Here is a 20260-nt window from a genome sequence, read left to right as displayed (position 1 = left end):
CACTATGCCTGATAACAGTGAATCTGCTGAGTCAATGAAAAGGTCACTCACACGATCCCACGTCAGTCCGTTCAACCGAGAGCTTTGTTTCTACTGCCAAGATCTCAAACATGAAAAGAAACATGCCAGATCTGGTTCAAACCCAGAGCAGGTTCACTTATGCAGAACTTCAGACATTGGAAAATTAGTCAAAAAGATTGTAGATGCCAGTCATAATGACCAATGGAAATTGAATATGGCAGACATCCTTGCGGAGGGAGACTTCCTGTCCAGGGACATCAGGTACCACACAAAGTTGCCACACAATGCACTGGCAGCGCTACGTGCAGCAGCCCCAAAGGCTCAGTAACATGGACAACCAGTCAGACAAAGATACTGTGGCATCTATTTCAGCGGAGATTGAATTATTTGCCGAATTAAAAGAGCGCTTGAATCAAGGAGACATCATCACACTGACCGAGGTGGCTGTACTGTACACCAATATGATGCACGATCATGGAATTCACAACGAGAAAATCACTCGGCAGGTCCTCTTGGAGAAAATCCAACAGAACATCACAAATTTCACAATCACTGATGCATGAGGGAGGAAGCCAGCAGTCCAACATTCCAACGAAGCTGATCGCTCTGCTATAGACCAGGCAATAGAGGAGAGAGACATCAAAGGAGAGATGAACACAATCTTCCGGTGTTCCAACATAATTAGGCAAGCTGTCCTACGGTCTAGAAAGGATGATCCATGGTCCTTTAATGGGTCACTGGTCGGGTGCAGTGAATCAGGTGTACCAGCTGAACTGATCGTTTTCACAAGATGGGTCTTGCAAGGAGCAAAAGTGGCAACAACCAAGACACGCACCGAACGTCTGCTCCCCACGGCCACCAGGACAGCCGCACCTGATCGCGGCCTTGCGACGATGGGCAGGTCGTGACGTCTGTTTTCCATGGCCACTAGGACAATCCCACCTGATCGCGGCCTTGTGACGATGGGCAGGTCACGACGTCTTGTTTCCCACGGTCGCTAGGACAGCCGCGACTGATTGCGGCCTTGCGACGATGGGCAGGTCGTGACGTCTGTTTCCCACGGCCACGAGGGCAGCCGTGCCTGATTGTGCCCTTGCCAAGGCGAGGTGATCCGGGCCCCGGCCGGCAACGCGGTTTGAGAGGAACGAACGGGTCTTTTAGTGCTCTGTCAGAGTTGATGCTCTATAAGAGTTGATGCTCGATAAGAGTTGATGCTCTTACGACCCCGTCCGCTCCTCAGCGATGTGCTAACTGTGCCGAGGTCCGATCACCTCGGACTGCCTTGGCGCTGGCAAGCTCTCCCCGGCTGTGGTCTCCACGCAGCTCCTTGGCTTTCCCCGACTGACTCTCTCCAGACTTCGGGCTCTACTCAGCTCTCTGACCTCTCCAGACTTCGTGCTCCACTCGGCTCTCCGACCCCTCCAGACTGCTTGAACCGGTGCTCTGCACGGCCTTTTATAGGGCTGGTGAAACGAGATCTGATCTCCGCACTCTGACCTCTGACCTCTGCCCGGAAAGCGGACATGGTAGAGATCACCGGCCTTCTGGATCCGATTCTCAGAGAGCGAAGCTTCCACACAGAGCGGACTTGGTAGAAATCAACACCCTTCGACCCCCACAGGCCCCGCCCCTTTCTCTCCTGTGATCCGTTTTTCGAGGCAAAGCTTCCACACGGAGTGGACGTGGTAGAAATCACCAGACTTGCGCTCACAACGAAACCTCCCGCGTCGGTTTTCAGCGACGCTGTTCTGTGGGGATTCTCCGCGGCTGGTTCAAGGATGGCGTCGTTTCGGAGACGAAGGTGAGGCGATGTTTGTGGTGTGGAGATGTTGACGGTTGCTGGCAGAGTGGTGAGGATGGCGTGCTTGTTGAGAGGCAGGTGTGGTTGTGGTTAAGGCGAGCAATGTTGGTTGTTGTAATGGTGGTGGAGATGTTGGTTCAAATTAACGATAGAAAAAGAAAAACCTACCTCAAAGGATCCAGCCCTGTGACATGAATAATCCCCATTAAACAACGGTGGGGAAATCTAACTGAACACAGACTTATCGATCAAACTGAACTTCGGACCTTTATGGTGTTCTGCGAATTTCCACAGCCGTAACTATATGGCACAATATCTCAAAACGTTATAGATGAATTATAACAAAACTTGGTAGTGAGTTGGGTCGATGACAGGAACAAGCCGATTAGATTTTTGTTCAAGTCCTGATGCAGTTCTAGCCTATCAATGGGAGAACAAACGTTAACTGTTCAGGCTGATGGAGGTATGTGCTTTGTTGAGTGCCATTCTCGTTTGATTTGTATTATATATTAGCAATTAAGATTTCTATTTGCTTCGGTAAAACCCAACGATTGTTTCCAGGTGTTGTTACATGTGCAGTATACGTGTGTGACATGAATGCAAATTATTCCTCTATCTACATGGCAGTAAGAAGCTTTGCATTTTTAACAGACTGCATAACATTTTGTCTGAACTCCCAACCCAATAACCTTGAAGGGATAGGTTATGCTGAATACCGTTGGCAGTGCCCAATGAATGTGTCTCGTGCTGATAATTTGCTCCATTCCCCAAGTCTTCCTGTACGTATGTACGTACATTTTAAAATAAGCATTTGTTTGAAAATTCATTCACTAATAACAATTTAACTCTTGTATTGAATTTAATCCATCCATCCATTGGGACCATACTCTGTGCAGAGTGTTGATGCTGCCTAAAAGCAGTCTCCTTGGCTAATGGGCACAACCCTAGATGGATCGTTACTCCCACACAGGATACCAACAAGCTGGCACTCATTTTTGCCGGCCTCGGAAGGATGACAGGCAGAGTCAACACCACCTGGTATTAATTTAACAGCCGAGGGGGATTTGAACTCATGATCCTAGGATTCCAAGCCCACCACCCTAACCATTAAGCCAACACCAGGCATGTATTGAATGTCATAATGGCAACAATATGCAATATGTCAAGAATATATGACAGTGCATGCATTTTAAGAACACTTTTCATTTCAATTATCCTTTAAAAATTATCATCCCAGTAGTCTCGACCTCCCCCCTCCCCCACAATTCCCTACTCCCTCCTGTCGATTCATGGCTCGTAAAATGTGACCCGCTCCTGCATTTGTGGCCCTGTGCTTCAGATATTCATGATTTTTTTCAGGCGTATTCAGTCTTTTTAAACTTTTTGTGTTTTTTTCTTTTCTTCACGTTTTGTGCCGGCGTATTCACGTTTTTTTCAGGTGTAGTCACTGTTTTTCACTGTATTTTTTTATTTTTCGCTTATGAATCTCGATAACTGCCAGGAACCTATCCCCCTTTTTTCCCCCATTGAAGCAATGCCCTGACATTCACGGATTTGACATTTTTAGCATATTTCAGGAAGTATCCCCTGCAAATGTCGGGCTTCAACAGTACTCAAATTTTTGAAGTGATTTTGCACCGTTGAGCGATACGATACACGAGCATAAAGCACAATATCTCAAAAAGTTGTGGATGGGTTTTGGCAAAACTTGGTGGACGAGTTGTTAAGATGACAAGAATAAGCCAATTCGATTTTGGTTCAGGTCAGCAAATTCGGCCTATCAGTGAGCTACAAAACGTAGAGTGTTCTCCCTGGTGGGAGGTATGCATTCTACTGAGTGCCCTTCTCGTTAAACATTACCACTGGAGTTTAACTGGAGTTATTTTGTTTAAAACAATGCATGCAGCAGGTCTTCTGTTCTTATGCAGCAATCTCCCCCTTTCTTTCGTTTCTTTAAATTGCCTTGCTTATGAAGCTGTTTGCCATGTCAAACTTTCTAACAACGTCACTTTTGTTCTTTGTATTGTCAGTTGCAGGACATTCTCCCTTTCTCTCTCACAATGAATCTGCGCTTTACTGAGTATCAGAGGAATGTGAGCATGACCTTTTGAAAGGGGTGCCCTTTCCTACATGATCCATTTGGTGGCAAAGAGCCATGAATCATTTCACTGTATTGAAGCATTTGGGAGATGGTACATACGGGTCTGTGCTGATGGGGAAAAGCAATGAGACAGGAGAGCTCGTTGCTATAAAGAAGTGAGTTTGTTTTCTGTTGTCCATCACATATTTGCGGAGCTCACTCCTTTGAAGTTTTTGAGCTTTTGTCTTTTTAAGTTTTGGTGAACTTGACTCGTATCAGCATTTTTCTCTTTTAAAGAAAGAAATGTTTTTTTTCTCATCTCATTAACAGGATGAAAAGGAAATTCTTTTCTTGGGATGAATGTATGAATTTGCGAGAAGTGAAGGTAATAGCTTTTCTCACTTTACCATTTTTATAAATTTTACTTTTTGTTTGCATTTTGTGAATTATTTTATACTGTACTGTTTATTAATTATTGTAAAGAAAATGGACTTTTAAGGGTTAATATGTTAAATGGCTAATGAGTTGTATCCTCATATCATGTTCAGAATAGATTTATTGTAAACTCCAATTTAGATCTGCCAACACAGTGTTTAGCAACACGTTGTCGCCCCTCTTTCCCTTTGTATTTTTCACTGTTTCATGTGCTTTATTCCTCATTTATTTATTTCATTCACAACCTTTTTCCTTTTCTCCTCACTGTCCTCACAACCAACTGCTCGAGAGCTGGTTGGCCCGTGTGCCGTGCTCAAACGGACCAATAAGTTGTGTTTTCATGCCAGCCTTGTGATGAGCATGTTTGTGATGTTCCAATTTTTTTATTGTTTGCCCTAAAACCTGAACAGATTTTCTTTTTTTTTGAATTTGTTTTGGTTGCAAATTATCCTAATTTACATCTGTTTCTAGTCTTTGCAGAAGTTGTCTCATGTCAATGTCATCAAGCTGAAAGAGGTGATAAGGGAAGGCAACCAGCTATACTTCGTTTTTGAGTACATGAAAGAGAACCTTTATCAGCTCATGAAGGACAGGTATGCACTGAAAGCAACCCTGATATTGGACAGGCTGAAAAGAAAAGCAAAGCTTGTATCTGGGTTGGTCAGATGGATTTTTTTTTATTTGTCATACTTTTAGACATGAATAAACAAAGCTTGGCAACCTCTCATTGAAACGCATTTATTTGTCATGCAAGTAAGACTATAAAACTCGACAACCATCCTAAACCTCCCAACTATCTTGCCCACCTTCATCATTATACCTCCACCATCACATCACTATCTATCTATAAGTTCAGCTGTGTGTGTGTGTGTGTGTGTGTGTGTGTGTGTGTGTGTGTGTGTGTGTGTGTGTGTGTGTGTGTGTGTGTGTGTGTGTGTGTGTGTGTCTGTGTGTGTGTCTGTGTCTGTGTCTGTGACCGCTGTTTCTCGCCAACCACTGGTCCGATCTGATTGAAACTTGCCAGGTATATTGCTGTGGACCTGAGTATGTGCCTTTTCAAGGTTTGATATTAATCGGACAAGTGGTTCCCAAGTTATGGGCATTTATTTACCAAACCAATGAAAGGACACGTTGCTGCATAGGTGTGGCCGATGGGGAAGAGATCCTCAGCCTCGTTCCCCATTACGGGTTACAACGTACGGATTTCCGGATAGTGATGACACTGTATTCAAATAATTTCTCAATTTCTTATGCGCATTTATAGATAAACACAATGCCCCAATCCAGTCGTCGTTTACAAGAGTGAAGGAACGGCCTGTGTGGTTGTTTGAAAGTTTTTTCTCTCTTTCTTCTCTTTGTGTTTTTCCTTGCGATGACATTGCGAAAAGGCAAAATACTTTGGCGCTAATTGAATAATTGGCCATTAAAACTAAATTGCGAATAATCATGCGGACTTAACTTCCGGACTTCTGGATAGTGATGACTTACTGTATTCTTTCTCGATTTTTTTTTTCTCGACACTGTATTCTTTCTTTCTCGATTTCTGTACTTTCTCGATTTGTTTCTTGATTTCTTTTGCGATTTTTTTTTTCTCGATTTTTTTTTTTCTCGATTTTATCGATAAATTATAGAGAGATAAACACAATGCCCCAATCCAGTCATCGTTTACGACAGCGAAGGAACGGCCTGTGTGGTTGTTTGAAAGTTGTTTTTTTTTGCACGTATGGCCAGGCACGTACTAGTTTAACACAATGCCCCAATCCAGTCATCGTTTACGACAGCGAAGGAACGGCCTGTGTGGTTGTTTGAAAGTTGTTTTTTTTTGCACGTATGGCCAGGCACGTACTAGTTTAACAAATTACCTCAATCTGATTCACAGCTTTAATAATCAGCATTCACACTTTCCAGTAACTTCTTTGGGAGGGTATGGGGAGGGAATGCTGCTCTTGTTTCAGGGTGGTCGAAAATGAAATGTAACTTTTTATTTAACTATTAGCATTCTTTTTTTTTCTTGATCAATTTTGTTTGTTTTTGTTTTATAATACACAGGATGAGTTAATTTTTTGTTTGCTATATCAAAAAGATTATTCAACAAGCAATAAGTAGCAATATCATTCGTAGTTGAAATGCTGCATCCAAGAACAGCTCCTCTGGATGACAACTGCCACACGGACAGTGAAGTTCCCAATGATCCGGCTGAGAACTGGAGATCGTCTGCATCTGATTTTCCATCTGATGTTATTTTTCATCTCCTGCAATGTGTATGGGTTGTTTTTGTACTCCTGTAGCTTTGAGAAACTCCTGCATAGGTAGTTGTCGTGAGGAGACAGATCCGGGGAGTAGGGAGGTCATGGGTTGTCCCGAAGTCGAGGAATGAGTCGATCACCCGGGAAATGACGTCTCAAAAACTCCAAAGCACCATTCAAAAATTGCGGTGCTGCATAATCTTCCTGATAAATGACTGAATTCATAGTGATGTCTTGATTCCTTCTCAGAGCCGGAATGAATCTTCTCTGACAGCATGTCCACGTATCTGTCTGTACTGACTTCACTGTTTGTCTGGCTTTGCTATCAATGAAGAAGGATCCTATTATACTGCTACGTCCGATAGCACACCAAACCTTTATCTTCGCTGTCAAAACTGATTGTTCTGCATGTTTGTTTGGTTGGTGTTGTGCCCAAAATATGATGTTCTGTTTGTACATGTGGCCGCTGAGATGGAAGTGGGCCTCATCACTGAAGAGGATTTGTCGAGAAAATCCTGCTCTTCGTCGATCTGTTGGGTGATAGCGGTGCAACGTTTGAATGTCCCCCCTACTTATTTTGGTCTAGTGCTGCAGTAACTGTATCTTGTACGGATACAGTTTGCAACTGTCAGTATTATTCTACCAATGTTCATGCGAGAAGTTCCCACTCCCTGTGCAAGTCAGCATGTCGACCTTTTTGGAGAAGCCTGCAAAGCTTCTTACAATCTCCATCCTTTTGGGTGTTCTTATGCTGAAGGTTTTAAGCCAATGTCCTTTAAGTTGGTCTTTCACACTTCCAGTCTCTCTAACATTTTCAACATTACATTTGATGGTTTTGTATTGGAGAATTATTAGCTTTGGTTATATCCTATGAAACTGCCTTTTTGTCGAAACGTATGACTTTGTCGAAAATGAGACACACGGATAAATTTTTCGATATGGTTGAAATTTCGATGGAAAAACAAAACTTCAAACCTTGTTCATTAGGCAATCTGAAAATAAAAAAAGAGGTTAATATTTGTAAAATGATGACACCTGTTTGAAAAGTTGCACATCATTTCGGATCACCCTGCATATGAAGTAAATGTTCCCATTATTACCTCTGCCACCGAATGTGGAAAGAGGTTATGTTTTCACCCCTGTCTGTCTGTTCTGTTTGTTTGTGTGAAGGATATCTCAAAAAGTTATGGACGGATTCATATGAAATTTGCTGAGCAAGTTGGGTGTGTGACAAGGATGAACTGATGAGATTTTGGTGAAGATCTGGATCTGGATATGAAAATTTAAGTGATTCTTTACCATTGAGAGATAGGGCCAAAAGGATATATAGCACGATGTCTCAAAAATATATGGACGGATTCGGATGAAACTTGGTGGACACGTTAGGTGTGTGACAAGGAAGAAATGATTCGTTTTTGAAGATCCAGATCCGGATCTGATAATTTTTTAAGTGATTCTTCACCATTGAGAGATTGGGCTTAACCGATACATAACAGATATCTCAAAGTTGTCGACAAATTCGGATGAAACTTGGTTGACAGGTTGGGTATGTGACAACAATGACTTGATTCAATTTTGGTGAAGATCCGAATCCAGATCCGGACACGAGACTTTTTTGAATTTTTAAAGTGATTCTTCACCAGTGAAAGATGGGGCAAAAAATGATATAGAGCATGATATTTACCTCCACCACTGAAAGTCGAAGGAGATTATGTTTCACCCCTTTCTGTCTTTTGTTTGTTTGTTTGTCTGTTTGTGTGCAGGATATCTCAAAAAGTTGTAGAGGGATTCGGATGAAATTTGGTGGCCAGGTTGGGTGTGTGACAAGAACGAAATGATTAGATATTGGTGAAGATCCTGATCCGGATCTGGCTACTATAAGTTTTTTTTATAGTGATTCTTCATCATTGAGAAATTGGGCCAAAAACGATATATTGCACGATATCTCAAAAAGTGGTGGACGGATTGTGACTAAACTTGGTGGACATGTTAGGTGTGTGACAAGGAATAATTGATTCAAATTCGGTGAAGATCCAAATCGGGATCTGATATTTTTTACAGTGATTTTTTTTCACCATTGAGAGATGGGGCCAAAAACAATATAGTTCTGTATACCATGATATTTCAAAAATGTATTGGGCCCGATATGTTCTCGTGGATGAGGCATTATGTGGCGGAGGTATGCGCTCTACCGAGTGCCCTTCTAGTCTGTTTCTGTTTTCCTCTCTTGTTCTATTTTCTGTGTAGCATCAGTAAGTTCTGATGGTTCCTTTTTTGGGGAGTTTGTACTCTGGGAATCTCATCACAAATGTATGTCCTGTCATTCTATTGTGGCATTGGTGGCAAGTCGCCATTTATAGGTGACCAGTCATTTCTTATTCTTTCTTCAGTTTGTTCATCTCTTATTCTTAATTCCCCCTCTGTGAATATTTTCTGTTTGAGGATATTGTTTGTCTTTGTGTTAAAATTACCGTTATCAGGGCATAGTCTTCAGATTATTTGTTCCCAGGTGTTTGTACTTTCTTTCCTCATGCCTTTTCGTCCGGCATATCCCATTGCCCATAATAACGTCCATTTTTTCCTTCTTTGCCAAACTTTCTTTTTGATACTGACTCGTTCTTCTCGAGTCATCCAATTTATGTCTTCAATTGCTTGCTGTCTTGCTTTGTCAGTTATTTCCTTTATTCTTTCCTGGCTCAAGTATCTGTGGATCATTGAAGCTACTGCAGTGAATTTTTTTTTGTAGAACTCTTGCGGCCTTGGCTGCCAGCTTTGTTCGTTTCATTTGGCTCATGAATCTTTCTCCTTTACCAATAGTCCCCCATGCTTCATGCGCAGAATACGCTTTGCAATGGAGGATGATTTCCTTCTACTCTAAGCTCCAGCTCTTGTCATTTAATCTTCTATGATTTGTCTGAAGCCTCGTAGTTGTTGAACAGGCGACACCGTTTTAGCTTTTAGCTTTGCTGCAGATGCTTCCCTGTCATGAGGTGGGGATCTCCTTCCTCACTGGAGGACGTGCAGTCATCCTTTTCAGCACACATTCTGGCTGCTTGGTGTGGTCGCACCGACCTATGCCTCTGGGTAGGAAGGGTCTGTGTCCCTCTCATCATTTTCTGTGACTCATTATATCATCGTTTGGCATATTTTTGTTACAGTCAGCCATATTGCTTTCTGCGAGAGGCCGTAGGGCCTTGGCTGCTTGACAGGGGTCACCGATGGCACTCGAAAACCTGCTCGAGTCAGCCATGAATCTGAAACTGGGTAGATTTGCATTTCAGTAAGACAATGATCCGAAGCACAAAGCTAAAGCCACACTGGAGTGGCTGAATAAGAAGAAAATAAATGTTCTTGAATGACCCAGTCAAAGTCCTGACTTGAACCCAATTGAACATTTATGGCAAGACTTGAAGACTGCAGTCCGTTGACGATCCCCATCAAACTTGGCAGAAGTAGAGAAATTTTTACGTGAAGAATGGGCAAATATTTCACCATCTCACTGTGCAAAGCTGGAAGAGACCTACCCAAAAAGACCCATAGCAGTCATCGCAGCAAAAGGTGCTTTCCACCAAGTACTGACTTCAGGGGCTGAATACTTTTCAATCAGTGAATTTAGATTTGTACATGTTTTTTGCACATATTCCTGACATGGAACCTCTGTTCAACTGTAACAGTGTTTGGTTTGATCTCTTCAGTTATGAATAAAAAAGTCCATTTGGAAAAATTGTTTGTATATAATTCGTAATTCATCTAAATGTGGCATTTGTAGGAGGGGTTGAATACCTTTGCAGGCCACTGTATACATGTGCACTCTCCTCGATGAACCTGAGAAAAAAAATTTACAGTTATAATACGTACTATAACTGTCAAACAGTTATAATATTGTGGTTCTGACTTCTTGGGGGTAAAGAGAGACAATCTCATTGTACAATTCTAGTTATTTCATAGTATTTTGTTTTGTTAAGTGTCCGATGTTCATGTATGCAGATATCTGGTTGCAAGTATCGGACATCGGTAGGTGTCCGATGCATGTTATTATCTGCTTTCACACTCTGGTATGCATCCATTTCCTACACCACATAGCGCATAAAACGCACTTCTCGGGCATTTATTCCCTGCATTTAGCACAGCGTGCCTTGCCCTTCTCCCCCAACCTCCTAACAAATCTCCCCAAACCGCCTCAAACCGACTTCGTGCCAAGAAGTTTGCATCAAATGGCCCATCCGTTGTCATTAAGGGTGACAGCGTGCCAAGCGTGTCACTGATTTGGATGGTGAATGTGCCAAAAACTGCAGAGCGCCCCATGAGCGGAGATTCGACCAATGAGAAGTGTGAGAGCCGTGAGAGGAGAGGGTAAGTTGTTGATAAAAGGGTGAGCACACGCAGTCTGTGGAGAAGTCAAGGAGTCTGCTTAGAGAGTCAAACAGGTAGCTTGAGCAGTCTAGACTCATGTCACTCCAGCTTCATGTTTCACTTTCACTTTCGTTCTCACCCATCTTTCACTTTCATTCCTTCTCACATCTTTCACTTTCTGACCTTGCCCACCTTCACCTTGCATCCTGTTCACTGCACTCCCTTTATTTGGCTTCATCGTTGGACCCCTTCGCTCGATCATCAATGCTGAAACTTGCACTGTCCTGTGCTGCCAAAACCTGCACTGAGTATAAGGCATCCTTCCCTCCCTTCAAAGTGACAGCATAATGCATCTAATGGCACGAATGTTCACTTGGGAATGAATGGGAGATGAATGGGAATGTAAACGTGCTTTGTAAATACTTGCATTGATTATTAAAACCCTGCAAGGAAGAATTAATATCCTGACTTCTCCTATCTTTATTCATGGTGGCATAAGGCAACTGAGGGCTCGATTGTCCATATATTTAGATTGCCTTGTAGATCACAGCAAGTGGCGCGTAAAGCTGGTTCGCTTGGCCAATTAACATCCATTACATAGTTTGCAGCACGATACTCCATCTGTGACAATCATTTCACTGGTGACAGTAACGTGATGTTGGGCATGGGGAGCCGGCCAAAGATGAGCGACACAGATGGCGTTCGTTGTCTTTAAAGATGTGCCGACCTCTTTGGAGTTATCCATAGGTGATGTCCGTCACAATATGTACACTCTCCTCAATGAACCTGAGAAAACATTGGCAGTTATAATAGGCATGTAACAATCGACTTGCTTAATTACAGAGTATTGTCATGTCCAGAAGGTTTGCCCCTAGCTTGATGGATGGCCAAACGGTTCTCCCTTGGAGGCCGACAGCTGAGATTCTCAGAGATGAATGGCGTGCGTGAAAGAAATAGCGTGAGGTAATCTACAGCTTAAATCTAATTTTGAGGTGACTGCACACGCACACGCACACGCACACACGGTCATATAAACACGCTATTCACCAATAGCTATTCACCAATCATCAGATTGCGGGTAACCACGCCCCAGGAAATGACGCCAAGCAAGTTGTGAGGTAATATTCAACTTCAGGACTCCCGAACTGAGGTGTCGCTTTTTCGTCGACCGCGCTTGCCGATCCCGCTCTCTCCGTTCCCTTGCCGAGATGCGCTCTGGTTTCTCTGATCGTCTTCCTCGCACCAAACTCCACTCGTGCGTTTCCTTCTTGCTACGAGCTGCTTCCCCGTCCTCTCTGATTGCTTGCCTTCTTCCTTGTGACTTCTTCCTCTCGTGTCTCACGTCATGCCCATCATTCATCAGCCTCGGGGGTGTGACTTCGCCCGCCGTCACCCTTGGAGGCGGGGCTTCTTGCCTACTTGGTGATGTTATAAAAACGCAATTCTTCCATTGCTCTTTTGTAATAAAAAAAAACATAGGGAAAAGTCACAGGGGGGGGTTACATACTGGGGAAATTATCCTTAATCCCTATGTAATTAACACCGTACCACCCCCCCCCCCCCGTGTGGTGACGAGTCACACTTAAGTTCACAGTTTCCCTACTTGGTTTCCATCGAGATGTCTCCTACACGTCCACGGACCAAGCAACTCTATACAATCCTATCTTTCCGATGAAATTCCTCCATCTACCCCACAGACATAACAGTATGATGTCCCAGAGGGAGAAGCTAACAGACTGCCAATGAGGAATGATTGATTATCTGCTGTCACATTATTTTAATGGTTAGACACTTTATCAGGATGATTTTAATTGTTGTAGCCGTTCCCAAATGCATTCTAGGAAACTTCATCATAAAGCATAATCCATCGATCAAACAGACCATAAACAATAATTTTAAAAAGAAACAACTCGAGCGTATCCTTCGGAATTTGGGGAGTCATTCGGATGTCATTTAAGCACCAATTATTTGAACCTTGCATTCCTGAGAATTGTCTGGATATGGAATTGGGAAAGAGCAGTGTATAAATAGGGCAAATGGAGGAAAAATAAGATGAGGGAATGAGGAGGTGTGGAATATCTAGCAGTGAAGGTTTTGAGGGGAAGCAGAGGGAGAGGTCACGGGATGCAGGAGGGATTTTTGCATGTAAACTGCAAAGATGTTTCTGAAACCAAAAAAAAAAAAACAACTAGAAGGGCACTCGGTAGAGCACATACCTCCGCCAAGCAATGCCTGATCCACGAGAACGTATCGGGCCAATGCGTTTTTGAAATATCATGCTTTATATCGTTTTTGGCCCTATCTCTCAATGGTGAAGAATCAATTTCAAAATTAAATAATTCGCATATTCTTGTCCCGTTTCCTTGTCGATGCCATTATCACAGCAACCATGTCTGTTTTGAGGCATTTCCTATGAATAGTGAATCTAACAAGATTAAAAAAAAAAATGTATTACTTGTGTGGGTGCATGATGTTGAATCGTGTAATTATTCTGTGCAGTTTGCAAAAATTTTCAATAGCAAATCAAATTTATTATTTGACCTTTGACTGAATTCTTCCATTGCTGTACATTTTGTTTATCATTTGGATTTTCAAAATACTTCATTTTCTGAACAGGAACAAGGACTTTCCTGAAGCAACTGTTAGGAACATCATGTACCAGATCCTTCAAGGGCTGGCTTACATCCACAAACACGGTATGACTTTTGAAGTCTGTAAGGAACAAACTTTGTATATTATTCTTTCATACCCATATAGTCGATGTCAGAATGCATAATTCAATTAATCATTGGTCAAATTTTGCAGGTTTTTTCCATCGAGACATGAAACCAGAAAACCTCTTGTGTATGGGGCCCGAGCTAATAAAGATTGCCGATTTTGGGCTCGCACGAGAAATTCGTTCATTGCCACCCTATACCGACTACATCTCAACACGGTGGTATGTTACTCGGATGCATTATTTTGCTGAGCCAAAGTAAAGGAACTATAACATATTAATATAATAAATGCTCAAACATTGATGTGCATTTTCATCATGTAATAAAATGTGCATTATTTTTTTTTTGTTATTATGCACACTTTTTTATTATGCATAAAAGATTATACGTGTTGTTTCTAAGAAACTTCAAAACACACTAGACACATGGATAATTGTGAAATGTAGATGTTTTTAAGTCATGCCTTTGTGGCAGAGATGTGGTAAATATTGTTACGACAAGGGGTTTGATGTTCGCCACGAGGCGAAGCACTCGAGTTCCTCCCGAACGCCCAGTCCTGAGGCCACCACCTGCAGATAACTCTACGGCCCAGTGGTTTGTTGAGAGAGAGGGATGGAGGCGAGAGAGGGGTGTAGGGGAGAGAGGGGTGTAGGGGAGAGAGGAGTGGAGGAGAGAGAGGGGTGTAGGGGAGAGGGGTGTAGGGGAGAGGGGTGTAGGGGAGAAAGGGGTGTAGGGGGAGAGAGGGAGGGGTGGAGGGAGAGAGAGAGGGGTGGAGGGGAGAGAGAGAGAGGGGTGGAGGAGAGAGAGAGAGAGAGAGAGGGGTGGAGGAGGAGAGAGAGAGAGAGGGGTGGAGGAGAGAGATAGAGAGGGGGTGGAGCAGAGAGAGAGAGGGGTGGAGCAGAGAGAGAGAGAGGGGTGGAGGAGAGAGAGAGAGAGGGGGTGGAGGGGAGAGAGAGGGTGGAGGAGAGAGAGAGGGGTGGAGAGAGAGAGAGAGAGAGGGGGTGGAGGAGAGAGAGAGAGAGAGGGTGGAGGAGAGAGAGAGAGAGAGAGAGAGAGGTGTGGAGGAGAGAGAGAGGGAGGTGTGGAGGAGAGAGAGAGAGAGGGGGTGGAGGAGAGAGAGAGAGAGGGGTGGAGGAGAGTGAGAGAGGGGTGGAGGAGAGTGAGAGAGAGGGGTGGAGGAGAGTGAGAGAGAGGGGTGGAGGAGAGTGAGAGAGAGGGGTGGAGGAGAGAGAGAGAGAGGGGTGGAGGAGAGTGAGAGAGAGGGGTGGAGGAGAGTGAGAGAGAGGGGTGGAGGAGAGTGAGAGAGGGGTGGAGGAGAGTGAGAGAGAGGGGTGGAGGAGAGTGAGAGAGGGGTGGAGGAGAGTGAGAGAGAGGGGGTGGAGGAGAGAGAGAGAGAGGGGTGGAGGAGAGAGAGAGAGGGGTGGAGGAGAGAGAGAGAGAGGGGTGGAGGAGAGTGAGAGAGAGAGGGTGGAGGAGAGTGAGAGAGAGGGTGGAGGAGAGTGAGAGAGAGGGTGGAGGAGAGTGAGAGAGAGGGGTGGAGGAGAGAGAGAGAGAGGGGTGGAGGAGAGTGAGAGAGAGGGGTGGAGGAGAGAGAGAGAGAGGGGTGGAGGAGAGTGAGAGAGAGGGGTGGAGGAGAGTGAGAGAGAGGGGTGGAGGAGAGAGTGAGAGAGGGGTGGAGGAGAGTGAGAGAGAGGGTGGAGGAGAGTGAGAGAGGGGGTGGAGGAGAGTGAGAGAGAGGGGTGGAGGAGAGTGAGAGAGAGGGGGTGGAGGAGAGAGAGAGAGGGGTGGAGAGAGTGAGAGAGAGGGGTGGAGGAGAGTGAGAGAGGGGTGGAGGAGAGTGAGAGAGAGGGGTGGAGGAGAGTGAGAGAGAGGGGTGGAGGAGAGTGAGAGAGAGAGGGGTGGAGGAGAGTGAGAGAGGGGGGTGGAGGAGAGTGAGAGAGAGGGTGGAGGAGAGTGAGAGAGAGGGGTGGAGGAGAGTGAGAGAGAGGGGTGGAGGAGAGTGAGAGAGGGGTGGAGGAGAGTGAGAGAGAGAGGGGTGGAGGAGAGTGAGAGAGAGGGGTGGAGGAGAGTGAGAGAGAGAGGGTGGAGGGAGAGAGTGAGAGAGAGGGGTGGAGGAGAGTGAGAGAGAGAGGGTGGAGGAGAGTGAGAGAGAGGGGTGGAGGAGAGTGAGAGAGAGGGTGGAGAGAGAGTGAGAGAGAGAGGGGTGGAGGAGAGTGAGAGAGAGAGGTGGAGGTGGAGAGTGAGAGAGAGAGGTGGAGGTGGAGAGTGAGAGAGAGAGGTGGAGGTGGAGAGTGAGAGAGAGAGGTGGAGGTGGAGAGTGAGAGAGAGAGGGGTGGAGGAGAGTGAGAGAGGGTGGAGAGAGAGAGAGGGGTGGAGGAGAGTGAGAGAGAGAGGGGTGGAGGAGAGTGAGAGAGAGAGGGGTGGAGGAGAGTGAGAGAGAGAGGGGTGGAGGAGAGTGAGAGAGAGAGAGGGGTGGAGGAGAGTGAGAGAGAGAGGTGGAGAGAGAGAGAGAGAGAGAGAGGGGTGGAGGAGAGTGAGAGAGAGAGAGGGGTGGAGGAGAGTGAGAGAGAGAGGGTGGAGGAGAGTGAGAGAGAGAGAGAGAGAGAGGGGTGGAGGAGAGTGAGAGAGAGAGAGAGAGTGGAGGAGAGTGAGAGAGAGAGAGAGAGAGAGGGTGGAGGAGAGTGAGAGACAGAGAGAGTGGAGGAGAGTGAGAGACAGAGATAGGAGTGGAGGAGAGTGAGAGAGAGAGAGAGAGGGGTGGAGGAGAGTGAGAGAGAGAGGGGTGGAGGAGAGTGAGAGAGAGAGAGAGAGGTGGAGGAGAGTGAGAGAGAGAGAGAGAGAGGGGTGGAGGAGAGTGAGAGAGAGAGAGAGAGAGAGAGGGGTGGAGGAGAGTGAGAGAGAGAGAGAGAGGGGTGGAGGAGAGTGAGAGAGAGAGAGAGAGGGGTGGAGGAGAGTGAGAGACAGAGAGAGGAGTGGAGGAGAGTGAGAGACAGAGAGAGGAGTGGAGGAGAGTGAGAGAGAGAGAGAGAGAGAGAGAGGGTGGAGGAGAGTGAGAGAGAGAGAGAGAGAGGGTGGAGGAGAGTGAGAGAGAGAGAGAGGGGTGGAGGAGAGTGAGAGAGAGAGAGAGGTGGAGGAGAGAGAGAGAGAGAGAGAGAGAGGGGTGGAGGAGAGTGAGAGAGAGAGAGAGAGAGAGAGTGGAGGAGAGTGAGAGAGAGAGGGGTGGAGGAGAGTGAGAGAGAGGGGTGGAAGAGAGTGAGAGAGAGAGGGGTGGAGAGGGAGAGAGGGGGTGGAGAGAGAGAGAGAGGGAGGGGTGGAGAGAGAGGGGGTGGAGAGGGGGTGGAGGGGGGTGGAGAGGGGGTGGAGGGGGTGGAGAGAGGGGTGGAGAGAGGTGGAGGAGAGAGAAAGAGAGGGGTGGAGGAGAGAGAAAGAGAGGGGTGGAGGAGAGAGAAAGAGAGGGGTGGAGGAGAGAGAAAGAGAGGGAGAGAGAGAGAGAGAGGGGTGGAGGAGAGAAAAAGAGAGAGAGAGAGAGAGTGGTGTGGAGGAGAGTGAGAGAGAGGGGTGGAGGAGAGTGAGAGAGAGGGGTGGAGGAGAGTGAGAGAGAGTGGAGAGGAGAGTGAGAGAGAGGGGTGGAGGAGAGTGAGAGAGAGAGGGGTGGAGGAGAGTGAGAGAGAGAGGGTGGAGGAGAGAGTGAGAGAGAGAGGGGGTGGAGAGGGAGAGAGGGGGGTGGAGAGAGAGAGGGGGTGGAGAGGGGGTGGAGGGGGTGGAGAGAGGGGTGGAGAGAGGTGGAGGAGAGAGAAAGAGAGGGGTGGAGGAGAGAAAAGAGAGGGGTGGAGGAGAGAAAGAGAGGGGTGGAGGAGAGAGAAAGAGAGGGGTAGAGGAGAGAGAGGGGTGGAGGAGGGAGAGAGAGAGGGGTGGAGGAGGGAGAGAGAGGGGTAGAGGAGAGAGAGAGAGGGTGGAGGAGAGAAAAAGAGAGAGAGAGAGAGTGGTGTGGAGGAGAGTGAGAGAGAGAGGGGTGGAGGAGAGTGAGAGAGAGGGGTGGAGGAGAGTGAGAGAGAGGGGTGGAGGAGAGTGAGAGAGAGGGATGGAGGAGAGTGAGAGAGAGGGATGGAGGAGAGTCAGAGAGAGGGGTGGAGGAGAGTGAGAGAGAGGGGTGGAAGAGAGTGAGAGAGAGAGGGGTGGAGGAGAGTGAGAGAGATAGAGATAGAGATAGAGATATATATAGATATCGAGATTGGAAGTTGTGTTTTCATTTGGAAGTTGTGGGTTACGATGTATAAATGAAGGTGTAAAAAGTCTGATTTAATGCAATTTAATTCCAGGCTGCAAGGTAACAAAAGGTGAACATTTTGAAATGGAGTGTAGACTTTATATCGGCACTGTAACTGCCTACCCTCCTGCAACAGCCTGAGCAATTCACACACTTTCGGCTGTGACATAAATGTGTGCGATTTTTTTTTCTCTAGGTATCGAGCACCAGAGGTTCTATTAAAATCACCACGTTATACCTTCCCCATTGACATCTGGGCTGTGGGGTGCATCATGGCAGAGCTGACAACGCTTCGGCCACTCTTTCCCGGATCTTCAGAAATTGACCAAATTTTCAAGATCTGCCAAGTGCTTGGTACTCCCACTCAGGTATCGAGTAATGTACTTCTTCTGCAAGCGGCAGTGCATGGGTAACTTGTTTCATTAGACTTGTGAAATACATGGACGTTATTGTTCTACTGGATTAATGCTGCTGCTGCTGCTGCTGCAACTGCTTGTTTTTCATTGACAGAGCGACTGGCCAGAAGGGCACCAATTAGTAGCATCCATGCATTTCCGTTGGCCACAGATTGTTCCCAGCAGTCTAAAAAGTGCAATCCCCAAAGCCAGTACAGAGGCATTGGAGTTGATGCATGATATGCTTAACTGGGACCCCAGAAAGCGTCCGACAGCCTCAGAGGTAAATGGATATTTACTTCTCTTGTCAATGTCATGTATTTAATGCATATATATATATATATATATATATATATATATATATATATATATATATGTGTATATATAAACCGGGCGTAGTGGCGTGCGCCTGTAATCCGGCTACTCGGAGGCTTGGGTTGGAGGATCACTTGAGGACGGGAGCTCTGCGCTGGGCCGTGCTATGAGAGGGTGTAGGGCAGTCCGGAATTATGGCGAAATCCAATCCTTATCCCTGTGCCATAAGAGGCGACCAGGGTTGCGTCAGGAAGGGCATCCGGCGTAAAACCTATGCCAAATCAGTATGCGGATCGTAACGGATGATCCACCGTGGCGACCCCTCACGGGCGCAGCCGAAAGAAGAAGAAGATATATGTAGATATATGTATATATATATATATATATATATATATATATATATATATATATATATATATATATATATATATATACATACATACATACATACATACATACATACATACATACATACATACATACATACATACATACATACATACATACATACATACATACATACATACATACATACATACATATATACATGTCCATATACTGTATGTTGTTACGAATTTGGAAGCCCTGTGCACACAAACAGACAGCAGTCCCCAAGTTTAGTTATCTCGATATGTATGTGTTTTTTTGTTAAGGTCCCCTACCTGTGTCTAACGGGAATTAAATGTGTACGCTGCGAAGTTTCTTCATAGTTAGTTTTTTTTTGACAACAAATCCCCTTCACTTCACTTTGCACACTGACGCCATTGCCCACATGCGTTCGACCACGTACCTGGGCGGAGATTTCCGTCGCCTCAGATGGACACTCCGCCCAGGAGGGTAGTTGTGTGCCCCTTGTCCAATCGCGCCACAGAGGGCGACTTTTCCACGACACCCTGGCCAATGAGGGTTGAGATGGCCACAGAGAGCGACCTTCCCATGACACCCTGGCCAATGAGGGTTGAGATGGCCACAGAGGGTGACTTTCCCACGACACCCCGGCCAATGAGGGTTGAGATGGCCACAGAGGGCGACTTGCCCACGACACCCCGGCCAATGAGGGTGGAGACCACCTCAGATGGCGATCTTCTCACCCCGGACAAGAAAGATATAAAGGAACACCAGGCTTGGGAGGTTGGTCGTCTTGGGGGTCGCGGGTCTTTGTGCTGGCTGGTTTGTCTGGTCCTGGATCATCGTCGTCTCTGATCTTCTCCTTGGTCCTGGTTGATTGGTGTGTGGCCGGTTGGAGAGCGCGGTACCTGGTGCTTGGAGTGGCATCGTGTTGTGGGTTCGAGTCCCGCCGAGCTGGATCGTCAAGGGCTGCACAAGGCGGGAAGGTCCAAGCTCGCATCCTTACCTCCAGCTCACCTTCCCTCCGAGCTGGGGGTATCAATAAAGGCTGTGGCCATCATTTCTTTTGGGGGGGTGTGTCTGTGTGTGGGCCCGTCTTCAAGTAGAATTGTGTAAGTGCTTTTTTTGCTCATTGTACATTACATTTCTTTATTCGTGATAACTCTGCTCTGTGTTCCTCTCCCCGATTATTGTTATAAATAAATACCCCCCCGCCCCCTTTTTGTTGAATGTACCAGCTCGTTTCTGTGTTTCTTTCATTGGCTTAGCATGGTGCGTGTTG

The 20260-nt window shown here is 45.9% G+C and overlaps 1 protein-coding gene across 4 annotated transcripts in view; it reads left to right on the top strand.

Moving 5' to 3' along the window:
• Positions 1–20260, top strand: part of LOC147035213 (serine/threonine-protein kinase MAK-like) — a 75066-nt gene that overhangs the window by 14560 nt on the left and 40246 nt on the right. For 2 of the 4 annotated variants that reach the window (XM_085895558.1, XM_085895577.1), the window contains exons 2-8: positions 3853–4078; positions 4233–4287; positions 4809–4930; positions 13553–13632; positions 13742–13874; positions 18117–18288; positions 18431–18598. In XM_085895558.1, coding sequence (XP_085751684.1) covers positions 3978–4078; positions 4233–4287; positions 4809–4930; positions 13553–13632; positions 13742–13874; positions 18117–18288; positions 18431–18598 — 831 coding nt within the window. In that variant the 5' untranslated portion in view covers positions 3853–3977. Of the gene's footprint in view, positions 1–1224; positions 1823–3852; positions 4079–4232; positions 4288–4808; positions 4931–13552; positions 13633–13741; positions 13875–18116; positions 18289–18430; positions 18599–20260 lie in introns of those variants that run through there. The other 2 variants (XM_085895567.1, XM_085895587.1) reach the window with 2 other exon arrangements.

This window comes from Eptatretus burgeri, chromosome 1 (assembly GCF_056783735.1).
Source record: "Eptatretus burgeri isolate ZD-2024b chromosome 1, Ebu_testis_v1, whole genome shotgun sequence".
NCBI lineage: Eukaryota > Metazoa > Chordata > Myxini > Myxiniformes > Myxinidae > Eptatretus > Eptatretus burgeri.
This window is presented reverse-complemented; position numbering and strand designations above follow the sequence as displayed.